The following is a 25,711-nucleotide window of genomic DNA, read 5'->3' as shown; positions in this document are numbered from 1 at the left end:
AAGAAAAGAAGAAAGCCTCTAGCTAAGAAATCTGCAGAACATGGTAGGAGTTGTACAGCCCTTGACAGGTAACATCTCTCATACGATGAGTAAAGAGAGCACGAGCCTGCCAGTATTCCCCATAAGAAATACTTCTGCATCTTTCCAGATGACAAACCAAGTGCACATCTTCCATATAACTGAGAGCACACATTACTAGGCTGCCACATCTGAACATTACATTGATTCTGATTTGCTAAGACTCCAAAAGTCTTAGGTTTACAAGAATCTTTGAGGAAAAGCTTTGCCCAGATTTCAGGACTTGAGCTGATCTGAGTTTTATCTGTATTTAAGATAGATAACAACAGAGCTGTTAATGTAACATTAAGTTTGTTGCTGATTCAGCAACTTCAAATAGGTGTGAATAATCTTACAATCAGAACATTTGCAGCATATCACTAACACCTGCACAGATTTTCAACTTAACATCTCCTGATTGTCCCTTAGCTTTTAGAGTCAAAATTGGTACACATTTCTCCAAACAGAATGTGAATTTGTTTCCATTTTTCACCATTATTTCTGCTGTTTTAATCGAAAAATGCAGATGTAAAACAATGCAAAACGTTATTAATTGTTAGTAAAGATGCATTCTTTCTCTCATATGGAAAAAAAGTTAAGATGTTGAAGGAGTCTTCCAAAGACACGATGCACTTCTGCAAAGAATTTTTTTTTTTAAAAGAAAAAAGTCCCAGCAACATATTGACTATATCCCCTCCACATGGCTTTATTTCCCTTCATTCACTAATATACCAGGAGCGGCCCATGCTATTTTCATCAGTTTTACAAGGTACAGCAAACAAGGAAATCTTAGTAGTTGCTCAAAGTCACAGTAATTTAACTGCAGCTAGAAACAACCGCAGTCACATCCTACACAGGGACACTCAGATCATATCCCCCTGGGGGCACCTTCTAAGGAAGGCTAATCTGTATTGAAGCACTCACCATATGAAAAGCTTTGCACAAAGCAGCTAAGCAACAAAGAAAAATTAAACCAGTTGGATCTGTATCTTGTAAACGGAGCCTTCCACACAGCCATAATGCAGCCCTAATGCTGTGTAAGTATCGTTTGTTACTTTGCATTTCATCAGATCCACAGAGAACAGATTATTCTCTATCATTTTTCAGCAAGATGCTCACATTTCTTGGCATCTTTAGTTTACTGGTTCATCTTTCTACAATACCCATATGATCTGCTACTGAAGATAGCTGAGTGTCGTTCAGCTCCAAATGTCACTCAGACTTTGTTCAACCTACTTCTACTGATCAGTAGATTAAGAATCAGTACAGACAATTTAGGATAGTTATTTCAACAGCACACAGTGCATCTTCCGACCAAACCATTACTGACTCTCCTTATTTTATGCTGACAACGAAAATCTTAATAGCATGGGGAAGAGATGAAACTGTCTTACTAGCCCCTTAGCTGCTGATATTCAGCACAGCAAACTCAACACTGCAGTGCGCACACTGGGAAAAAAGGTTGCATAGGAGGAAAAAAAAAAGAAAAGTTCTTTAGAATCTTGGGAATTTTTCTGCTGATCGTCTACTAGTTATTCAAGAAACAAAAGACCCTGAAGTTCCTAAATCACAAATTTTCATCGTCTGGAAGAGTCAGGTATAAATTAGCAAAAGGTCACATGAGAAATAGAAAAATCCTTCCTTTGTCCTTTTGGGTATGAGACAGATCCTTAGTATTCTATTAGCGTGTTAAAATATGGCTGGAGAACTCCAGAGAATAGAGCAAAGATGGAATTATGCTTGGGAATGCAGAATTGTTAAGTAGATCAAAATGACCTGATTTATTAAGACTGCATGCAAAAGAATCAAGATAAAGGAGAAGAATATTGTGCATAGGTGGCACAGGCAAGGAGAAGCATCAGCCAGAGCACAGGTTACTTTACCTTGATGGGCTTGAATTTCGGGTAGGACCTTTTCTATGACTGTTAATGCTTTTCTATGGTAATCTGCTTGTGCTTCTAATAACTGAGAACAGAAGCCACATTTTAAAAAACAAAAAGAGCATTAGCTTCTGATGAGCACATAAGACTAGGTTTAGCACACAAAATGTAATCTTTGAGAATTGAGTGTCTATGCATAAGTGCTGCAGTCAAGTTCATACCGAAAAAAATACTCACCATAACAAAAAACTTAGCATATTCTCCTTCTTTGGACACAAAGTTATACATATCTGCTGCTAGTTGATCCTTTGAAAAAAGAAAAAAAGATGCATAATAGCAAGTTAAATTTACAAAGGTATTTCAACTTATACACAGAGACAGTATGTACATCTGTTTTGCCTGCACAAACTTCGAACCGTTGCTTCAGGCTGCACAGACAGCCAGTAATTGCCCCACTCTGCTATACACGCTAAGCAGTAAGCTTGAAATGAATTCATGGCATGAACTATTGGTAACTGCTAACTTCTCCCCTGGGTTAAAATCAGACATTTTTAGACAGAATCTTTTAATTGTGTGGGTGAACACAAGATAGAATCTATATTCTACTGTTTTTAGGGAAAGTACACGCAAGAGCACACTTCATTTCTGAATAGTTAGTAACATGCTTTATGACCACACAGTTCATTTTCTTTAAAGCAGAATGCATTCAAAATGCCTGCTTAATACATCAAAGAAGGGGGCCACTGAGGTAAGCAATTGGATTGTATGGCAAGATTATTTAAAGCCTATCCTGGAATGAAAAGATAAGTACTATTAAAAGGTTTTGGAGCTCAACTGCATCATAATCTAGCATTCAACTACTAAGAAGTGAAACTGAATGTGAACTGCTCAGAGCTGTGCTACCTCCTGGCTACTCACTGGCTGGAGGTACACAGACACCCTGAACTTTTAAGTCAAGGCTAAGGCAGTTTCTTCTTATAACTGTTTCAGACTAAACCAGCAAATAATGTAAAATACTTATCCTAAAAAGTAAAGTTCCTCTTAAATGAAAGCACTTCAGTGTTTAACTAGTCCTAATTACATCTTTAAAACACTTGGTTTATTAACAGACACGTTACTTGTGACTGCAAGAAGGAAGATAGCTAGTGCCACAAGCAAGGATTATGAAAGCAGCCACACTCTGATTGCTATTGTTGCTAATGAGAGAAATGTGTACACAATAGAGATGCCTCTTGTTTTACCTTGCATTGCTCTACTTTATTTCCAGCTTCATCCATTTCTTCCTTAAGGGAATCTATTTTTGAAGGATGCATTTGAAAATTTGTTCCTGAAGTCTTGTGGGCTTGGTTATACCTGCAGAAGAAAGGCTTCAGTCATTTGATGAAGTCTAGTATTACTCAACAACCTGCGCTGAGGGCTCACTTCTAAGACTGTTTTCTTTTGACCGGAAAAAGCCAATCATTTCAGGGGTTTTCAGGTAAGCAAATATCAAAGTCAGATCAGGTATCAACAGTAAGCCCATGCGAACAGCGTAGGACTAAGTATTTGAAACTACTTCTTACCTTCCCCTAGCAGAATCCCAGTCCAAAACCAGTTTCGCAAGCTGTTTCCTCTGCTTCTGAATGTTGGGAATCTCTACCTAGAACCAGAATTCAAGGCATACATTTATTTCTGCAGAGTGCAACATGCTACATTTTGTAGATTTCATGTCCACTTTCCACCACTAACTCACTACTATCTATCTTACTAGCAATGAGATAAACCCTTTTTTGCTCAGTTGATAAATAAAAATCCGGATTTATTTCTTCAGCCGGGCTCATATGACTTACCTCAGTTAGCGTGCTCAGTGGTTCTAGAATGTCCTTTTCAATCTGTACTTCATGATGGGAGAGCTCCAATGCCAATTTATTCTCTGCATCACCACACGTATCAAGCATTTTCCTTTAAGAATTGTAGGAAATGGTTGCAATGTGAGTTACTATTGACTGAAGAGGAATGATTTAAAATAACAATTGTGGGGCTTTGTTCTTTGCTACCCTTTTGGAAAGTCTGCATTGTACAAAGCAAGCCTTTAATGCATAAAAACAAGCTGTTCTATGCTGTCATTGGCAAACTCGGTATAGGCAAGGAGTGCTATTAAACTGTAATTCCTTAACCATTGTAATAGTCTTGGAGGCTTTAAGTCTCTAGATGATTATACTGGTCCCAAGGACAGAAAAGTCAGTATTTATTTTGAAGCTTATCTTTCCATCTTACCAGGCACTGAAAAAAGTTGCTCAATACAGTATTTAATTTTCTCCTAAGCCACTTTGATACAAAAGAAGTCTTAAGGCCATAATTGTAGGTAATCAAAAGGAAACAGTTACAGTTCCAAAAAATCATACTTTGACCTTTGCTTCAACCTTGTTCTAAGGGAAACATGTTCTTTATAATTTTTACCCAAGTTTAAATCTCATCCAATAGCTCACAAAAATGCATGCAAATGTTTCTGGGTTGTTCACCCTGTCTCTATTAGAATCTCCATCAGCAACAAGAAAACAGTTGCTTCAGGAATTCAGCATACTGATGGTTGTTTCAACTGCTTTCCTGAAAACAGCAAAGAAACACTTTGCCAGGCTAAAGAAACTGGCGCTGCTTTAAACTAGAAGCCATTGATGCAAATCTGCAGAATGTAGTATTTATACCAGATTTTGAACTTTAAACTGGAGTAATCATTTTAACAGTCCACAAGGAGATAAGGTAACTTTCAAAAGCTTTTACAACAGCAGAATGTCAGAATCCTCTGGAATGCAATTCAGAGCAAACTTAAAACTCGTTTCCAGAGAAGTTCCAGAAGAATTGCTTGCTCACTTTTTATTCCCATGAGAGAGAGAATTTAGAAATATTAGTCTCATTAGCTTGAGAACAGCCTTTGTGTATATAAAGTCTCTAATCAGAACTCTGCAAGCAACAAAATCTCAGACAACTTCTTATAAAGAAAGTCAGATACTCACCCCAACAGCGTTTCATCACTTAGCTGGGCAGATCCCTCTTGCATATTTTGAGCAAGAGCTGTTAGAGGAAGCTTTTTCTATGGAACAGAATGAACAGTGCTTAGTTTACTTAATGCTATTGACCCTTCCCAGATTTTCCAGTATAAACCCCCTATACTTTTCTTCTATTTTGTTTCTCTTCTACATATATGCAACTCATTGCTTGACTTTAAGAAAATGCAAAGTCACAAGAAGTTTCAAGCTGAAAGATTCACATTCTCAGACACTGTGAAAAGCAGTCTGAGTTGGAAAGTCTAGTGCAAATTGTACTGACTGTAACAATTCTAAATAGCTTTAACTTGAGATTTTTTTAAGCTTGAGCATTAAGCAACTAGATCATTCATTTCATGGCAGAGAAATGTTTTCTGTGCCCATTTTCAGAATAATTGTTTTTCAATAAAAGGAGAAAATTTGAATGTTAATCATTTCTGGTTTTAATGCATTAAGAAAACCTTCCCGTGGCTTTGCTAAAGAAAGCTAAGGGGCAGAAATCAAGTATACCAACCAAATGTTTATGGCTCATTTGAGAAATTTGTGCTCAAAGGCAATTGTAAACATGAGGAGCTTGATCAACAAGGCAAAGCATTGCCTTTAGTTAGCTCTTACAAATGCTTTCAGTACTCAGCACAATGCAGAAATGGGCACCCTGACAATACTAAGGTATTCTAAGTTCACGTTATTATATCTGGATGATGAACTATAGTTAGTATTTTACCAAATAATGTCAAAATGTGGAATTATATATATATTTTTTTTTTATTTTCATTTTTTTCCACAGTCACACTTCTCTTGGATAACATCAGGCACAGTGACTGATCAGAACAGAGAAGGCCAACCTGTATTCAGACTAGTCTCAGAGCAACCCAAGGAGCAGCTGTACTTACATGTCTCTTATCAGGGTCTGTACCATACTGGCCCTGAGAACACGCAATTAACCGTTTCTGTGCGATGTGGAAAACAGATCTCACAGTGTCAAGACGTCTCTCGATCTAGTAGGCGGAAGGGGGACAGAGGAGGAAAAGAAAATAAGAAACAGAAGTTATTTTCTTGGCCTCAGCAGAAAAACCTTCCTCCTGTATCACATTTAGTTCTGGCTTGCTTATTTCTCAAGTTTTGTAGCTTACAAAGAAATTCAAATGCTTTACAGAATGCCTGACAGCAAAAATACGGCACGTTCCAATGAACACCAATTCTGTAAATTCACATCAACACCAATAGGCATCCAGGTAATATTGACACATTTTCCCTTTTCATTAGGTTTATTATGCACTTATGGACAGTAGCTGCTGGGATGGGATATGCAAACATCTATGCAGCTGCACTGGGAAGCATGCAGTCAGTCCCAACAAAAGCAAGCAGTGCAAACTGCAGCTGCTAACAGAGGTAGCAGCTCTAGCAGAGAGGAACCTGTTCTATTTTGTTCAAGTCAAGATTAAAAGCTACCAACACATTCCAAATCAGCCTCTATTTGTGAATGTCTTTTTTTCTGAGGTCACAGTTGAGACTTTTTAGAACACCAAGCACAGGTTTTCATCCCCACACAAAGTGCAGTAACCCCAGTGAAGGGCCGCCCCCAGCACACTGCCAGCTCACAGCTGCCACACGTGCTGCTCACACTCCCTAAAAAGGCTCTGGAGAGCTGACATTCCAGCAGCCTCCTTCCAGACAGCCAGAATACCAAACCCAAAGGGCAGAAAGACTGATAGGAAGAACTTGACCCCAAAACTTCATGATTATATACTCTCTGCTGATCAGCTTTTTGAGCTCAAAAAAGACATGAAAACCACAAGAGACATTAATATCCATTAAGCTACCTCTGAACTGCAAACATGACCTCAAGGCCAAGTTGTCTGCAACCACAGAGCATCTTCAGTGTACAAAGTATCGAGTGACTGCTTCACTATAGGCTACAAGGGCATTCCAGAAAGAGGGCTCATTGCAGAAGCCTTTGCAGTACTGAATCACACTGCTTCTCTTCAGATGGGAACATATTTAACAGTGATATTGGAAACGGAGTACTACTCTCCACAAAACAGTAAAAAAAAAAACAAAAACAACCAAAAAAAGCTATGACAACCCTATGTCAAACCTAGTGATAAATATAAAAAGAAACACTGGAACATTTACAAGATGAACAGCACCATGCTTTTAAGCTCTTTAGTTAGATAAGGGCCTCCCTGCCCTCCATGAGCCCCCAAGTGCAAACAAACAAGTGAATAAATTCTTCCACTTGGGTGTAGCCAGTCTGCTGTGTGCCTGGGAAAGCCCTGCTTGCAAAATTTTTTTGGCAACAAGCAGCAGAATTTTTGGCTTTCACTTCTTGTTGCAATTCTGCAGCCAACGAAGAAAACACATGGGCCCCTAAAGGCTATCAAGGTGTTTTAACAACACCCCTTCTATCAGTTAATTGTGCACACCCTTCTAGAAATTAAAAACAGCGTTGTCAAACTGCTGAGACATCCACGGCTCAAATAAAGCAGCCCCATGGAAAGCAGAATACAGCGTTTCAGGTCGGATCACTTCACCATTACTCAAAATGACTTCATGTGCTGTAACTGAATTCAAGTTCTAAAGCCGGTACATTCTCTCATCTTCTACTTTAATCAGAACAGCTGGAGAGAGATAAAATAAAAGTAACACCTCATTTGTTTGGCCTCTATGTCTCCTACACAGCTCTTGAACTCCAGCATACTGAGATGCTTAGTAAACGACTTGAAATAACTGTACCACTGAAGGCTGAAGGAGCAGCTGGCGTACCTGACTCCAGCCAACTCATCTGCCTTTTTTTTTTTCCTTCTTTCTTCTCTTTAAAAGCCTTTTGCAAAATGACCAAAGGAAGAGAACAATGTAGAAGAACAAGTCTGTAGTCACTTTGTTTTGTGTAATCAGCCAACCTTGTAATGTAACAGCAGCTACTAGAATTCCACCACGAAACATTTGATGAGATGGCATATATCACGAGAATGACAAGTCTGCAAACAAACGTCAGTGTGACAAGTTTGAGAACAAATACTGCAAGCTAAACTAGAAGCACTTATGCACTCAGAACAATTCCAAAAACGATACCTGTTGGCATGCCCTTGGCATGCTTTTTGCTATTGCTTTTAAGGGCCAAGATGGTCCCTTCCAAAGCAGCACAAGTGAAGACAAACCAGCTGTGCCTAATCACTGCTCCTTCCCACATCATCATGCTCCACCAATTTTTTTTTAAACTGGTACTCCCCAAAATTCAGAAGGCTCAAACTTCACAAACAGAACATTAAGCATATGTGTAACTGCGTTACAATACCTGCAGCAGGTCTTCACTAAGCACCTCTGTTTTCTCAGCCCTAGGTAAGAAAAAAAGAACATTGTCAGACAATTTAGCAGAAATGACTACAATGCTGTTATCTGTTCACCTGAAGGTAAAGGAATATAATGAGAAATGTAGGACAACCAAATCCATCTTTTTATATTTTACTTCGGCAGTAGTAAATCAATTGGCAATCAGCATAAATGGAAGCGTGACCACCTTACCTTCATCTTCCATCAACATGACCTTCACCAAAAACCCTCCCATGACCTCATTTTACTCGATTCCCCACATCTTTTCTATCATTTTATTATTATCATTGAAAAAAATAAAAAGTACCAAAAGTTAACAGCTTTCCCAGTAAAGGTCTGCTCTCAACAGAAAAATATCGGAACGCTTCCAGCCAGAATGTTAAAGGTTGTTATATAATTGTGCATACACAAACACACTCAAACCCCTGGCATACAGTTCTACACTTTTTTCCATTCCCAGTTTACACACAAAACTGTTTGAACTGTTTAATGTTGAACCAGATTTGAGTTGGTGTTGATTTATTTTTATATAACACTGCTTTAAAAGACCTTTGTTTTAGCTATAGAATCAAGAGCAACCCAGCCCATCCCATCTCTCACTGTAGGGGGACATTGAGGTATCCCAGTAGTTAATTTCTTTGTGCACAAAGTAGCATGTCACTTTGTCTATGGCACTGTGCCCCTTCTGCTCTTAGGCTGTTCAATATCTCACGGCAAGTCTGACCATCTGCAGAAAGTCCATTCTATTGATGGAGATTCGTCAGCTGAACACGTTATATCTCTCTGTAGACAACATTCATTCACTTGAATTTTTTCAAAGGTATTTGACTTCAATTTCATGGTGCATTATCTGCTCAAACTGTTGGTGAACCATTAAGTGCTCAATAATTGAGCAGCAGAATACAGCGATGCTCAAAACCTCAGCAAGACAAAAGCCATAAATACTTTGATAGAAATGTAAACTGCAAGAACTGTAATATTTATTTGTTTAAGAAAATACACACAAGATTGATAAACCTCCGCACAACTAGAACTAGTGAGCCTGAACAGAATTACATCCTGTAAGAGGTCGGTCATTTAATTGTTGAGGTTAATGACCAGGTTAGCACTCTTGCCAAATCCCACCGGAAGCTCCAAAGAACTGGAAATGCTCCAGTAACAGCAGCACATTCTTAAACAGATTTTGTAGAGGGTGCTCACTGCAAGAACAGCCTAAGCTCAAGTAGCAACTGGCATCCACATCAGCTAGCTGAGCTGACAGAAGCACACAGCACTAAGTAGCATTTGTGTGAACGAGGTATGCCATGACTTCTACACAAAACCAAGAATTCTACAACAGCTGGAGAAGTGTTCCAGCCTCTGATCATCTTTCTAGTTGTCCTCTGGACATGTTCCAACAGCTTCACACCATCCTTATGCTGGGGGTCCCAGGCCAGCATGAAGAACTCCTGATGGGACCTCGATCCCCTGCCCGCTCCACAGCCATCCCTCTGCTGATGCAATCCAGGATGCAGTTGACCTTCCCAGCTACAAGTGCACACTGCTGACTCACTGCCCAGCTTCTCACACACCAGGATTCTCATGTTCTTCTTGGCAGGGTCGCTTTCCATAAGTTCTTCTCCCAGTCTGCATATATATCGAGGACTGCCCTGACCCACGTACAGCACCTTCCATGAAGCTTTGTTGAACCTTATCAGGCTCATGTGGGCCCACTTTTCAAGCCTGTCAAAGTTGCTCTGGATGGCATCCCTTACAATAAACTACAGCATGAGTGATGTGAGGGCAGCCTTCTCCCCCTTCTTCACATAAATCCAGGTCTCAGTTTCCTCCTTCTACCTAGAAATCTGTTTAAGAAGAAAGGCAGCTGGTTTCCACATCTACTACATCTCCTTTGTAATTAATGTTTACACTGACTCCCCTCTACACAGCTCTAGCCTTTAATTTGGCTTAGTGGAGAGGAACAAATTAGAGGAAGGTATTTCAACAGTTTATTTACCCTCTATGCTGACCCACTTTATGTATTTACGTGGTATGAAACAGCCACCTCCAGAGAAGTTCTGGCACTCCGGAAGAGAACACACGTTAACCTAACAAGCAACTTTATGATACGAAGCAGCCACTTCAGATGGCACAACGCAAAACAGTTTCTAAAAACATTTAGAGTACCTACAACTGGATATGTGTGCATCATTTAAACCATGAGCTGCAGTAGATCTATGCCCTAGCAGGGAATACCACTTAATATTACATTAAAAAGCTTTCAGTTTTCAGGACCGAGTTCACCGAGTTTTCCTCCAGCCATGCTGCAATAATCAAACTGCTGTAACCACAGCATTTTACAAATTCCCTCTTAGCTACTGGGAGTCACAAAACGCATTTTACATAAGTTACCTTCAGAGGAAAAAAGGCTGCCAATATTAACACATCTTTGTGTTCCTCAAATCCTTCCTTACACTATTACACTATTACCATTCCTCTTTGCACATGTGGTTGCTTATCAAAGTATCTGGAAAATCCAGAACGTGGCGGGCAGGGGCTGCTGCTCCCAGTCCCACGTCTGTTTAGGAAAGCTGCTGATTATGTCAGGTTTGGAACCACAGAGGAAAGACCTCACCCTTCCTGCAGGCCCACATTCCACCTTTAATAATAAAGGCAAGGAAGAGCCACCAAATAGCACTGTTTCTCAGTGACCACTACCATCAGGCAGAAAATGCAACCTTGTGACTGCATCCTGCCTCAGCAACAGCCCCAGGTTTTCACTTGAAACATCGATTCCAAAAGCAAAACTGAACAATTGCACGGTTGCAGCTATAATCACCTCCACAGCCCACAAAGAAGGTAAGCACTGAGCTCTTTTAAAATTTTACTGAGGACAGCAAGCTGTGCTCTTAACCTCAAATATGTCACACTGCAGATGCTGGTGCCATTTTTTTCTATGGGAGTGGTATGGCGAGACCACGCTGCCTTAACTCACTCCAAGGGAAAAACAACCACCAACAGGTTTGAGAGAGGAAAGGCTGTAACTTTAACGAACAGACTATGTTAATTAAAATACCTCAGCTTGCTATGACATTTTACAGGTTTATTGCATGTGTTCTCAGCCCTCCTCTCCTGTGTTTTATAGCCCTGTGCATTTCAGACACTCCCATCTCTCCGACAGGCCCCGGGGTGCAGTGCAGTGCTGCTGGAGAGGCCAGGCACCAGGCACTGCTCACCCCAACCCCAACAGAAGTCCCCCCCATCACTGTGCAGGGAAGACCTCTGGCTTGTGCATCTGGAAACAGCAGAAGAGAATTCCTGAGATAAGAATGCTCACCTTCCATGGTGGGGAAAAAATATCTACATTTGCAGGTATAAAATTTGCAGAGTTGAAGAGTTAAAAAAAATTGAAGCTGGATCTGAACAATACCTGACATCTCACTAGCTGCACAGCAGAGTACTGTCACTACCACAGCACCAGCACTGACCAGGGAACATCTCCTGAGTGGTCAAAGCTACAAAACCAGTGGAAATTTACACTCTTGACAGGCAAACAAGGAAGGAACAAGAGCAATCCTGCCATGCAGGGCCATAAACCCTGGGCATCCACAACAGAACAAGTGACTCAGAGCAGGAGTGGAAACAGAAACCCTGACTCACACAGCAGAGCTGGTGGAGGCGATGCCAGGGAGGGCAAGGCTGCACGGGGCACCCTGCAAAGCCTTCCCTGGAAATTAGGAGATACCTACCAGGAACATGAGATGAAATTCAAGCTCTCCTTCTTGCTGCTTGATTTTGCTTACAGTTTTTGTTTGTTACCCAGAGTAACCAGATTAGCACTCGCTGGCAAGTTAACGCTTTGCAGCACATCCTGCCTGCTTCCCACAGCACAATAGCAGGATTTGTTGCCAGGAAAAATGAAGGAATCAGCAGCTCTACTCCAAAACAAGGAGCCCAGAATTAGGTGACAATTTCCCTTCTAAAAGATTTGCTTTTTTAATACTAAGTCAGGCCTCACAGAAAATGGAACTCAATGTTGCGGGGCTAACAGCTCTGTTCAACACTGTACTGAATTTCAGGGACATATAGGCTTTTTAATCAGTGTTAACTATAAATATAACCCAAATTTATGGAGTCTCATTACTAAATGTGTCAAAATGGAAAGAAAACTTCCACCAGGGGAAAAGAACTGAACAAGACAAGAGGCATTGGGTGGCTCCCTTCCAATAAGGACACAGGAAAACCGCTCCAACATTGATAATCCACTCCCAAGTACCATTTATCAACACTTGAAATGACTGCTTTAATCAGCATCTGAATGTGAAATAGAGTGGCAGCAGCTTGCCCAAGTTCAGCTTGAGCTTGACTTCTCAAGTGGGCAGGGGGACACAGGAAGCCCCCAGTCCCACCTCTGCCCTGATCCGCAGCAGCCGCTCGCACCGAGCCTTGCTATCTGAACAGGTGTCAAGCAATGCAGGTTGCAGTGCAGGTTTAACACCAGTCTCCCATTTCCTGTGTTCTACCGACAGGCTGCATTTCTGTACACTTCTCATAAGCTGAGCTTCGTAACACCCATATGTTAAAGGAAACTTCTGTGCCTGAAAAGCAAAACTTCCACAATTGCAGACTCTGTAAATGCATGTATCAAATGTCACTTTTCAAAACCACTTTATAATAGAGGATTTATTTTGCTTTCTTTGGCAGCATTCCGCTTTCTGGATGCACTACAGGAGTTTGCTTTCACCTGTGCGGCATTTTGAGGACAAGCCAGAGCCAAAACACTTGGCCATGTCCTCTCAAAACCACAGAAACCAACTTTGTGTTACACAAGCTCCAAGTTAATCCATTGGACTCCCTTCCACAGCAAAGCCAGCAGCCACACTGGGAGCAGGGTGACAATTTGGAATCCTCACTGCAGCTGAGTTCTTTCCAGAAGACACCAACACAACACAAAGTAAATACCAGTATTCTGCAAAGTTCTCTTTCAACCCACTTTAACATCCCTTCAGAGCCACATTCAGTTGATTACAACCTTCTTTCAGCATTTACTTAAAATTTAGAGACACCTCTAAAAAAAAAAAAAAAAAAAAAGCCACTAGCCAGACTTCAAGTTTGTCTACTGCCCCCATTTTTCACCCAAATTAACAGTACAAACCTATGCAGAAATACTGAAAATGTGTTTACTGTAGATCCGGTGGCCACGGCTGCTTTAGTAGAAGTAGGATAAATCATTCTACGGCTCCTGTTTTGGAGGAGATACCCACAAAGTGACTTCCTAGAGAAGGTCCTTGGGCAGATACAGTTTTCATACTTCTGCAATACTCAGGTCACCAATTTTAACCCATGTGGTTACTGCAGGTTTAGTGCTTCTAACCCTTTAGGAGTGCTGTAACAAACATGGCAACATCTTCTAGGCACCAAAACACATCATCAGTCACAATCTATATACTCAGAATCCCTGTGTCTGCCAAACTACAACTTCACCCTCACTGAACAGACAACTGTTTCTGCTCCTCTGCCTTCCTTCATTTTACTCACTGAGTTTCTCCATCAGACTTTGATCACTCAATCTAGAGGCCACAACCTTGACCTCTTCTATAATCTCAGGCAGCCAATTTTGAAGAACGAAGCCTTTCTGCTCAAATTAAAGACAGACGACGCTTTAGGAAGATAATCATCTTGGAAACAAAGCAGACTGCCTCCACAGCAGCAGGGAAGCCCACGACAGCCTGTTTGCATTACTGGGTTGAAATTCCTCGCTCAGTGAAATGAATTCAAGGCTCCTCTCCAGGCAAGGCAATAAATTTAGCTATTGAGAACAGCCACAGCTCAAGCCAGATCCTATTTCAGGGCCATTCTAGGAGGCACAGCACCAGCAGAAAGGCTTGCGCTACTCTCCAACCCCATTCCTGTAAAAAAAAAGTTGTTAATATTAGAAGCTGGGACTTAAACTGCATATACTGCCATTCGAGAAAAAAATAAACCAGTTAATTTTTATAACAATTCTAGGCAAATAACTATGAGCGACAGCTCTTACAAATTAGAGACAAACATAGTCGAGTTTCCTAGATGACAAAATTCCAACTGGGGTCTGAATACAGAACAAGATTTAAAGCAATTTTGTCCTAATGGAGAAAGGCACAATTCAGTGAGCAGTCTTTGACAAGCCCGATAGTTTTTCAACATCTGGTTATAAATAAAACTTTACAATTAAGTGCTTCCAGTTGTTACTGTCCCTGTACATTGAGTATTTACTGCAAGTCTACTATTTTATACCATTACAAAGCTTTAACTTCAGTTCTTCCTGTATTCCTACTTCCAAAAAAAATCAAACAGAAAGAACCCCAATGCACATTAGGCCATAAGGGAAATGTGGTTTCTCTTTCAAAAGTGCATTTTGTTCTGAAGACACTGTCATATAAATACTTTCTGAAGGTGCTGTGGTGAGGGATTAAAATTCTAACTGCTTAAATCCAGCCAGGGTGAAATCAAGCAGCGGTCATGTGTTTGTTCCCAAGTAAAATCTCCTGTGTCAAGTTGTAAAAAATAAGCAGCAAAAAGAAAAGTTAGGATATAGAAGAATAGTTTTCTCACCTGCTCAAACCCCAGCGAGTTTTCCATGCCTTTCTTTTTTCCCTTTAAGTATTACAATACAAATTTGTCATGCTGAGTGCACTCAAATACTTAACAGTACTGTGGAAATTCCCAAACGTCAGGTTATTGATATGAGTTAAAACTGCATAAAACATCCTCATTAAAAATCTTTATTAAAATACTATATATTTAACTGCACAATATTTACATTTAAATGTTGGGTTTTTGCCCACCCATGTAAGACCAAGCAAGCAACCTTTTCTCCCACACAATACTTTTACCTAAAATTAGATGGATAACATTTTGATATAGAAAATAGTTGGGCAATAAGCAATCTAATCACAGAATCATTAAGGTTGGAAAAGATCTCTGTGACCATTAAGCCCAGTTTGATGATAACACAGTCATTGTACACTGACATGGACATCGCTGCTGCCAGGACGAGCATTCCCACCACGCTCCAGTAGTGCCCACAGCACCCCCAGGAACTTGGCCCACTTAAAGCAACCCCACCTGGGATGCATCACAGCAGCAGCCTGCAGCCTCATCTCTCGCAGACAGCTCTGTAGAGCTGCTCTCTCTGCCCTTGCAGCAGTCTGGGCTTGTGCCAGCTGCAATCAGCAGGAAATTACACTGAGATAAGGGCAATGGTTGGACTGCTGCCTCAGGTGCTTCCCTTCAGAGTTCCTCCTTCCTGAGTACTTCCTAAAGCAGCCCCATCTCATGTCCTGGTCCTCCATCCACCCATCTAGCCACTCCTGCATCCCAAGCCAGCAGCCCCACGCTGATGGGTCAGGGCCACATCCCACACAGCTCATCCTCTGCTGCTGCTCCCCACAGGCAAAGGGCAGGGGAGTGGCACCTGCTCAGGCTTCGCAGGCAGAGGTGAAGTTTGTCCCCTTAGCAAGGAGCTGCTTAAACTCAGCCACTGCTGTGGAAGCACAGCCTGAGGTCAGCTCTGCCTCTAGAGTGAGGTGCAGCCAGTGGGCACCACCAGGAGCTGCGTCCTCAGGCTGCTGCTCTCCCCATCCAGCACCACCGCAGATCCAGCTGAAAAGTGACCTGCTTGAGAGAAAAGATGTTTCTCAGCCAGACCAACTTCATCATTGTGGTCACAGCTGCAAGCACAGAGCTGGGAACAAACAAACAGGAGCACAAGGGCACTGTACTGAGCCACCACTGCATCTCAACAAACACGAAGCACAGCTGGTGGGCAACATTTCAGTGGGTAACAGAACAGCTCTGTGATTTCCTACATGTGAGTTTGGCAGCTTTTCATTTCAGACAAGGACTGTCTCCCTTGCCAGATGACCTGCAGACTGGAGAACCCCTTCAAAAGTAAAGAGAAAAAGCAAGCTTGATGTCTTCAGCCAGCATTCAGACTGCTACAGAATAAGCAAATTGCCCACATGCTCGAAACATTTCAAAATTCTCATTTTATTTAATCAGAAATTCTGCATTATCAATCATTAGAAGGGATAGGAAGCAGCACTACCTTCTACAAACACGAAATGCTTTCAGCACAGACAGCCTCATCCTTGTATTGCATATTTACCCTACCGTAATGAAACGCAATGAACCGCTAAAAAAATCTGCCTTTTCTTCTGCATATTTGTTCGGTTGTTGGGACTTTGGCAGGGTGTTCCAGCCACATATTACATTGCATAAGTGTCAAAAAAAACTGAATCCAAAATGAGCACTTCAAAGGTAACACTGCTCTTAATTTAACACCCTGTCCAGACAGGCCTATTTTTAAGTGCAGGGATTCACAGAGCTGGCAAGTGAAAGCCTCTGAAAAGGAACCAAACTGAATCAACAAAAAAGGCAAAACAAGGAAATAAAGAAAATGCAGAAGAGTGAAGCAGGAATAGAAAGTAACAATGTGAAAAGGAATTGGAAGCTTTGAAACAACAGTTAAAAAAAAAAAGTCCCGGAGAATTCTGCTCCATGCTCACCATCTTCCAGTGAAACCTTTGCACAGATTTGCTGATTAACAATTAACAGCTGAATCCTTTACTGTGTTCCACCAAGCAGCAAACCAGCCTCTAACTGAGCCGAGGCTCTGAAGATTAGCCTGCAATCGAGACTGCTCATCCAGTTAGAGGGCTTTACAGCACTGGATGTCCAAGTGTTTGCACACTGCCTTAGATGCAGTACATACGAGGCCACATTAATGCAGGTGACACGCAGATGTGCGCCATTACACCCCGCCATGTGCTGCACACCATGGCTTTTGCTGTTCTGCCACAAAACTGAAAGGTAGCCATCACAAAATTTCTGAGAAGGAAACACGAGCCTCTAAGAGCCCAGTAGAGATTTATTAACACTTAACACACGTTTAGACTTCCTGTTACAAAAGCAGGATTACCTTATCCTTGTGCTCCGTTCCTACAAAAAAAAAAAACCAAAACATCAAGAGTTCAGAACACTTAATCTGCATTCAAAATCAGCTTACAGAAGACAAATCAGCTCAATGTTCAACCAAAACAACTCTGCAGCAGCTTAGCTTGTGTGTTTCTTTCCCCTGCAAAAATGAAGGGATGGCAGAACACTAGTATTGGAAAATAGCTATATGGAAAATAGCTTGTAATCAGTTGGATTAGCATTTCCTATGGACTGCTTGATAACCGGTTCATTCCACAAAGCTGGCATCTGAGTAAGCTGCTGTGCTTTCCCAATCTATGTAACAGCTACAGCCTTCAAAGGCGCATGGACAGCAACTTATCCTCTAAAAAAGGGCCAACCTCTTAATTCTCCTGTCACTAGCTAAACTGACATGTTTTTTCTGTATCCTTAACCCTGTTACCAAGAAGGTACAAGCCATAAGTGGCATGCTCCAACAGCACCAACAGTTTTAATCTTTTCTTTAAAGCTGAGCTGTAGAAGTTATCAGCTTTCCTTGCAATAATTTTCACTCTGGAAGTATCACTGGAATCTTGAGAAACACACAACATGGCCAAAGAGCATCTTTACACAAATATCTTTATCAAGTGATTTCTGGTGCAGGACAACCCATAAGACTGAAGGGAAAATCTCCTCCTGCATTGACCCTTCTCACTTGGAACTGACTCAGATATTCTGCACACTCTGCCCGGCAGACCCCTCTGCTCTTTGATTCACTCTGCTGCAGTCACTCCAGGATGTTCCTGTCATTTTGCAATGCAATTAAGTGCACAAGAAAACAATCTATGTCAAGGAAAAAAGGCTCCTCCTCACTTAAGAGAAGAACTTGTGACCTCACCCAGCTGGCTTGTAGTTATGAACACCAGCTTCCTGTTCAGACAGCAGGACTGTCCAAGCACAAGATGCACTACTATTCTAACATGCTTTTATCAGCAATGGAATAATGATTACAAGCCCAAATATCTCCATTTGGTTCCTAAGGAATACATTTTAAAATACTTTAAGTCAACAAAGCACCATTGCAGGTTAAAAGGATACTTGGAAGTTCCCAATTCTTTCTTGTCTAGACACCCAGAGCTGCTGTAAGCACACCAGTGTTGCTGAGGATCAAATTCAGCCTTGCTTTCAGGACTGATACGTGCAGCAATCAAGCAGCCTTGAAAAATGAGGTAATCAAGCACATTAATCTGGTAAAATCACTCAGTATGTCATCGCTGACTGCTGCAAAGCTATTTGGTCTGAGTTGCAGGACGTCAACCACAACTTACCCAATTTAGCTTGTACTGTTCAACTCCCATGGGCTTAGAGCAGAGCTGCGCTGCGGCAAACAGGGACAGCTAATTCGCGTGGAATGGAAGGCAGCAGAGCAGGCAGGAGGTTCTCCTGAAGACGCTACTTTTATCAAGCCATGTAATCTTTTTCTGGAAAGCACAGTGCTAGGAAACATCTAACGCACCAAGATACTTTTTTTACTTGACCATATCCTAAAGAGATCTTATGTGTTGGGCTTTAATTAGCTAACGCAATGATCTCTAATCTGAACAGTTCTGTTACAGACGCATTAGTATTAACAAATCTAAAAATACCATGCAAGTATTTAAGAAATGCATTTGCTTTCATAAATCCCAAGTGTATCACATTACCACATCATGTGGAAGCAGCTTGTTAGATCCCTTCTAGCTAATTTAGCAACTTCAATCATCACTATTTTAGGATTTCAGCTCTGGGTATAACCTGAACTAAAAATTATTTGCTCTAAGAGCCACCACCAGACCAAGTTAGAACTAAGTAATCACAGCACTGTCCACAAAGGGGCTAAATCTGAGAGGTCTGTATACAGATGTGCCACAGGCACCAGCCCGGAGACAGCCCTGGCCCCAGATGCACCACTGTGCTCAAGCAGATTCCATGAACTTTTACCTTCATTATTCTGTTATGTCAGATACCAAAACCTCCTCCTCAGGCACACCTGATATCAGCACTGGTTCCCTCCAGCACTTCACAGGCACAGGGATACCCCAGGCTGTTTACACACCGTAACAGAAGCGCAGCATGCCAGACTGGGCAAAATCATCACTGTCCTGTAAAGCCCGTGAATCAGTGAGAGAAATAGCTGCACTGGAAAGCTTACACTTGATTCATCTCTTTAAGGCAACATAAAACCATGCTCTCCTCAGGCAAGTGCTCTGTTTGGCCTTGCCATGCATCCCTGCCCTGGGGGCACTCAGGCAGCACATCACAGTCGGAGGTGATCCGGCTCCAGCTGAGCCCACGGGACCTGGCTGCCTTTTGTCGTTAATATTTTATCAGTCCTCTGATCTGTTTCAGCAAGCAGCAGCATGACGATCACAGCTACATGAGATGGGAGCAGGCAGCTGGAGGCACACAAAATTGCTACTAAGAATTATCAAATCCCTGAGTTTGGAGTCCTGTCATTTCTTTTCCTGTAACAAAAATCTCAAGCATTTACCCACTGCCCACCCGCCAGCCAACAGGCAAGCCTGCCCCTGCATTATGCAATGCTTTTTTCTTCTAACAGGCTCCAGACAGTTCTCTGCTAGAAGGCACAAAACTTGAAGATACCTTCAAGACACCAAAACTAAACTAGAATGACACAGCCGTGAAGAGTGAAAGACTTTCTGCTTCCACGAAGGGGAAACAGTAACTTGAAGGTACATCTGCTGTGGAAACACTTGAAGCTGTACCAGTGTATTTGCAACTTCCATTGATAAGTAGAACAAGGAGCAGAGCCAAACTGGAAACTTGGTAGCTGCAGGTTTTCCTATAATTGGGAACTTTACAAAAAAGCAGCTGATGAGCTGCGCACTGTGCTACATTGTGTCAGTGTTCTCTAAGGAGTGCAGGAAACAGATAAACACGCAGATACCAAGAAACTTTTGTTGATACAGCATAGGATGAGAAGCAGGCTGAAGGGCTGCCTGTGAGCCAGTTGCATGCTTCCTTCTCAGATTAAGAAATTCTACAATAGAGCATTTCCAAGTTTTGCATTTTGAAGCTGATGGAGCAAAGGATGCAGAGCTACACGCGCTGCTGCAGCCCATGCAAGGCAGAGCTGCCTCTTGCACTCCTCAGGCACGCAGATTTTTAGATAACGCATTCCTTCTGCTACTGGTGCTTTGACACTTACATGCCAATCAGTCCTGGACAGTTACACAAACCATGAAAGTCTGCACATGTTTGGGAAAATAGACCTTTCCTAATCCAATCTATTCAGACTCTTTAAACCTATCATTAAATTAAGTCATCTTCTAGAAAAGTCTAAGTTCATCTTCTGATTCCAAAGACCTCAAACTTCATTTGGAGATAAACAGGAAATGTTTAGCATGGCTATTATAAACACTGAACCCAAGGATTTCTTCTTTTTTTTTTGTGAGTGCTGAGACAATCACTAACCTACAGCAACGCCACAAGGTCAATTGTCCCCTGAATACATTTCAATGCCATTTACCAGTTTCTCAAATGCGTTTACCAATTGAAAACATTTAATAAACTTTTTAATCATACTAATTGAAAGAGCAAGAAGAACATTGAAGTAGCATCTCTTCAACATGTGCAAGTTATTTTTTTTTTTTTTTTTTTTTTAATAGCACTGTAGGGTTGATGTTATATTCAAAGTGCTTCAGAATTACTGGAGATGACAGAGCTTATTTAACCATCGAGTGCTCAAAAAACAGCTGGTCTGCAAAGAACGACCAGATGAGCAGGACATAAAAGCTTCCTTAAGCAGTAATTCACAGAACACTGAAAAAAAAAAAGTTATGACCAGACACAATGAACAACACCAACATGGTGGAAAACTAACTTGGTCCACCTCGCTTTCCCACAAAGCATTAGCAGAGCACACCAAGTCTGAGCCGCTTACTGCGCAGTCACTCAGCACATCACTTGAGCATAACTTGCTTTAGTGCTGTGTGACAGTGACACCAATCCCAGCCCACTGCTCACAGACTGCCGAGTGCCTCGAACAGCTCCTATATATAGGCCAGCACTGCACCTTCCAAGCACAGCGTGAGCTATTAAAAAGTCCGTGCAAATGCTCCTGGCGAGTCACAGCAATGTCATGTGAACAGGGCCAGGAAAAACCTCCCTGCGTACAAGACATTGGATTCAAACAGTGAACAACCAGAGAAGAAGCTGCATTGTTTGTCTCTTGGTTTGCGGCCTCTTTCAGACTGTAATTAGCCAGAACTGCAGGTCCTGGTTTAAGCAGCACAACATCCTGACGGGAGCATCCCTGCTAGTAAAGGTGAGCGCACCCACCCGGCAGCCTAAAGAAGCCATCAGAGATCAAGATCCAAACTTTCCGGACCAGCTGTCTAGAATAATTTGTAATCTGTACAGTATGCTCTCAGTTGTACCTAGAAGATGAAAAAATTAATGAGAACACTAATGGCTGTGTCCCCAAAGGCAGAGAAGCCACACTTGTGCAGAATTATTAGATGGTTTATCAAATGTCATTAATTACCAGCCTGTTTTTCTGTAACTAAACAGCAGGACACAAACACCTCTGAGGACTCATTTCTCATCAATTACTCGACTAAGGAGCCCAAATGCTTTTTAGTGCATCATTAAAAACCTTTAATGACAACATTTCTGAGCACTTATTTTTGTTAGAGAAGTAGAATATCTCCTGAGCTTCAAAGTCTGTCTCCTTTTGTTATTTTTACTTCATGCATTAATTAGAGCTTTGTCATTAGAAATGCTTGCTTGAACAGCTGCATCATTTACAGATAAACTGTCAAATAAAAGAAATAAATGCTCAATGGCAGATTGAATACTTCTCTTGTTTAAGGCATGCAACAACATCCTCAAGATAATTGCTGTTGTATTTAATACCGCATCTACTAATTATCTTGGAATCCCGCTCCACTCAGATAATCCCCCCTTCAATTAGTTTCCTACGTACGTTTCATAATGCTATAGAATTCTACCCATGCAGACTCATAGGCTTCACATAAATGCCATTCCTCTGCTCTAGTGAAATGCTGGACCATCTCTTCTTCCTCCTTATTCCTCACACTGAGGCATTACCTCTCTGATACCAAGTCAGGCTGTTGTGGTGCAGCTGCGTGCCTTCAGAAGCCAGTCCTAAGAAAGGCTGCACCACTCACACATGTGACAAGCGAAATGGAACAAGCCATTGCTATTCTAGAGTTAAACATCCCCCCATTAAAGTGAATGAAACCACGTGGTAAAGACATCGCTGATGCGCAGATGAAGTTTGCTGAACTCCTGTAACACAAATCCTTATCCCAATTTTGGGGACAAAAGTTCAGAATGAGTGAGAAGAGCAGAATACTCCCCTTTCTAACACAACACCACAAAACCCCAAGTCATAGATTGCTCTGCAAAAGCAAGGGGTGGCACAGAAGGGCAGATGTCACAAACAAGGCCAGTAGTAGTAGGTGTTCTGCACAAGGCCCTGCAGTGCCACAGGTGAGCCAGCAAGAGGACGTGACCAGCTGGTCCTGTCAGTGAGTTACAGCAGCACCAAGCTTGCTTACAAAATCCCAGCGCACCTGAAGGCAGTTTGCTTAAATTCAACCATACATACGCAAAAGCCACAGACAGAAAGCAATGCAATTCTGTTTTCAGAGTTACAAAATGGAAGTGATTCACCTCCTGCTTCTGGTACCCAGTGCCACAGATACTTTTATCTCTGCTAATACTATAAGTCATCATCATTCAGCAACGTTTTGCAGGCTCACCCCCACAAGTCCTTCAGTGCTTATCAAACACACATAGTGCAGAACTGTCATAAACTGGAAAGCACAGCACTGCAAATGAAACCAATTACAAGCCTGTCACTGCTAAGAGCTTTTACTTTGGGAAATGAAATAAGACCCTGATGACTTTTGAATTCTCAGCTAGTACAATTAATGCAAGGAGGCTTGCATGCTAAATATTCACCACTGGATTTTAATAGCACAACACCACTTGAAACAAAATGATTCTCAGTGTAACTATTATTAAAGCTGTAAGTTAATATTCTTCTTCGCGTACTGCTTGCAATAATTATGTTCAATTTCTTGATTCAGTGTCACAGTGCTGAGACATTTCCTTCTTCCTCCACTGGGAAAAACCACAGCAGCGCCTGTGAACAACACTTCTACAAATCAAAGCCTTCACTCAACTGTGTACTTTGACAGGCCTTGAAAGCAGCTCCTGCTTCAAGTACTGCCTGTATTCAAGTGAATACCTAATGCAAATGATTCATTTCTACAACATTTTATCTTGAAAGTTCGATATGAGCACTGTAATAAGCCAAAAATGTAAAGAAAGATAGGTTTAGATGAGAAGTAGTATTCGGCTGTGCACATGGAGGAAGAGACAGCAATCTGGGAACCATGCCAGTCTTCACTAAGCTTCCAGTTTTATAGCTCCCTTATGAACAGGTGATCACACTGGCAAAACCCAACACCAACCTCTCCAGTTCTGTTTCTTTCCCTCCCATCCCCAAGCCATGCCCGTAAACGAAACCTCCTGGGTTTCACTGGAATTAACACAGATTTGCAGAGATGAAAGTTATTTCAGCTACATAAGCATTTTTCTTTAACTTGGAAAGACAAATATTCAGGTCAGCAACAAATGAGTAAGAAGTCCCTAGAATTAGTAAGGTCATGGCAAACAACCCCTAAAATGAGTCAATTCAAAGCATTTGCAAACATAAGACTATAATTTACATGCAAAAGAGGCAAAAAACACTGGTCAAAACTTTATGATCATCCTCACTTTTCAGAGTATTCTCACTTCTATTTAAATAGTTTGTATGTTTTTGGGGAAACAATCCATACCATTAGCTGAACGCTCTTAAGACATTGATTAAAAGCCACTTTATAAGCAAAGACAGACTCAATAAGAACGCGCTTGGATTTAATGCAACAGGAAAAGGAGAAATAGAGTTTAAACTGATTTCAAAGTAACTCCTAATGTTAAGCTTATAACAACAAATGAGTCAGGGTCAGTAGAAATAGCTTTTAATGAAAAGCAATTACAGGTGCCCCTTTGTGTTACAATGACAGCAGGACACCTCACTGCTTGAGCAGAATACTACTCAGCAGCACCTGGCAAAGACCCGAGCACCAATTCCACAGCCACACCCTGAGCACCAGCAGGGAAACAACAGACAGCCACAGCCGCACGGCAGGGTGTCAGCTGCCATCACTGGAGGGTCAGACAGAGGGAAGAGCTTCTGCTCCCAGCCCATACGAGGCAACACATTGCTCTTGGAGTTAATTCTTATTTTCCCCCCCCACACATACACCACAAAGTGGACTGAGACATTCAGCCTGCTCAGCGCAACACAGATTACAGAAATTCCATTTGGAGCTGAACCAAACATGTGCAAACAGGAACCCAACAGTCACTCCAATAGCTTTAAAAAACAAAAAGGCTAATTCGTGGAGAAATCACTACGTGAAGTGGGAATGAAAGAACACAGAGGACTAGTTTAGAAGTTACGCTCTCTCTAATAGCAAAACAAACGCCTATTAAAGTCTACTGCTTCACCATTATTAGCTGACACACTTGACTTTTATATGAAGCAGGCCCCAAAGAAAATAGATGCTGTATTAACGTGTTACTGCAACAGAGCGCACAGAAATATAAACACGGAACATTTGAAAGCATAAACTTTTAGATTAAGCTCTTATTAAAAGCTGAGAACAGTCCCTGAGATTAAAATGCACCGCTGCGGTGCGTTCCCATAGAAGCGGGCTGCAGGCCTCCCAGGCCCAGCCACGCCGACCTCACAGGCAGCGTCTCACACAAGTTTAATTTGCTCGCAGAACGCGCGCCCTGCAGTCCTCTCAAGGGTGAAAAAGCGACGGAGCTGAAAAAAGCTGAACCAAAGGCGGCAACAAAGGAAACGAAAGTCACGAACGAACGCAGACGAGGCGCCCAGCACAGCCCCGGGCCGGCACCTGCCGAGAGCCTGCCCGATTCCCAGCGGAGCTCCGCATAGCGAGGCCTACTAATTATTTCTTTAACCGGCGATGACGCCGGACCCCGCACCCTCTCTCGGCTTCCCTCAGAGCCCACCGCAGCCTGCCTCCCCAGAAGGCCTTCAGAGGATGCCGCAAGCCCGCTCCCCACAAGCACGCCCAGCCCCGGCCGCCCACCTGCCGACGGTCTGGTTGGCCAGCTGCTTCATGCGGTTGAATTGCTTCTTCATGGCGGCGGCCGCGCCCCGGCCTCCTGCCGGGCTCCCGCTGCCTGCGCTGCGCTGCCTCCTCCCTACTCGCGGCCCCGCCGCTCAGCCCCACCTACCGGAATGCGACGCCACTTCCGACCCCGCCCAAAAACCCGGCTGACCAAGCGGCGAAAGTTCTACTCCCGGCGTGCTTTGCAGTACGACGCCGCTTCCTGGGCGGGGCCTCGCAGATCTCGCTCTTCCATTGGATGCTGTGGGAATGGGCGAAG

The 25,711-nt window shown here is 42.2% G+C and overlaps 1 protein-coding gene across 1 annotated transcript in view; it reads right to left on the bottom strand.

Annotated features, from left to right (window-relative positions):
* ARHGAP17 (Rho GTPase activating protein 17) overlaps positions 1–25,463 on the bottom strand; it is a gene marked incomplete at both ends in the record, with an annotated part of 37,763 nt that extends 12,300 nt beyond the window's left edge. Inside the window, 9 exons of the mRNA XM_079543018.1 lie at positions 1,941–2,022; positions 2,175–2,243; positions 3,179–3,290; positions 3,500–3,576; positions 3,767–3,878; positions 4,931–5,007; positions 5,854–5,958; positions 8,259–8,298; positions 25,411–25,463. Coding sequence (XP_079399144.1) covers positions 1,941–2,022; positions 2,175–2,243; positions 3,179–3,290; positions 3,500–3,576; positions 3,767–3,878; positions 4,931–5,007; positions 5,854–5,958; positions 8,259–8,298; positions 25,411–25,463 — 727 coding nt within the window. The remainder of the gene's footprint in view (positions 1–1,940; positions 2,023–2,174; positions 2,244–3,178; positions 3,291–3,499; positions 3,577–3,766; positions 3,879–4,930; positions 5,008–5,853; positions 5,959–8,258; positions 8,299–25,410) is intronic.
* Between the last annotated feature and the right edge of the window lie 248 nt (positions 25,464–25,711).

The sequence above is a fragment of the Tetrao urogallus genome (assembly GCF_951394365.1).
Source record: "Tetrao urogallus genome assembly, chromosome: 15".
Classification (NCBI taxonomy): Eukaryota; Metazoa; Chordata; class Aves; order Galliformes; family Phasianidae; genus Tetrao; species Tetrao urogallus.
Note: the sequence above shows the minus strand (reverse complement) of the source record. Positions and strands in the feature narration are given on the sequence as shown.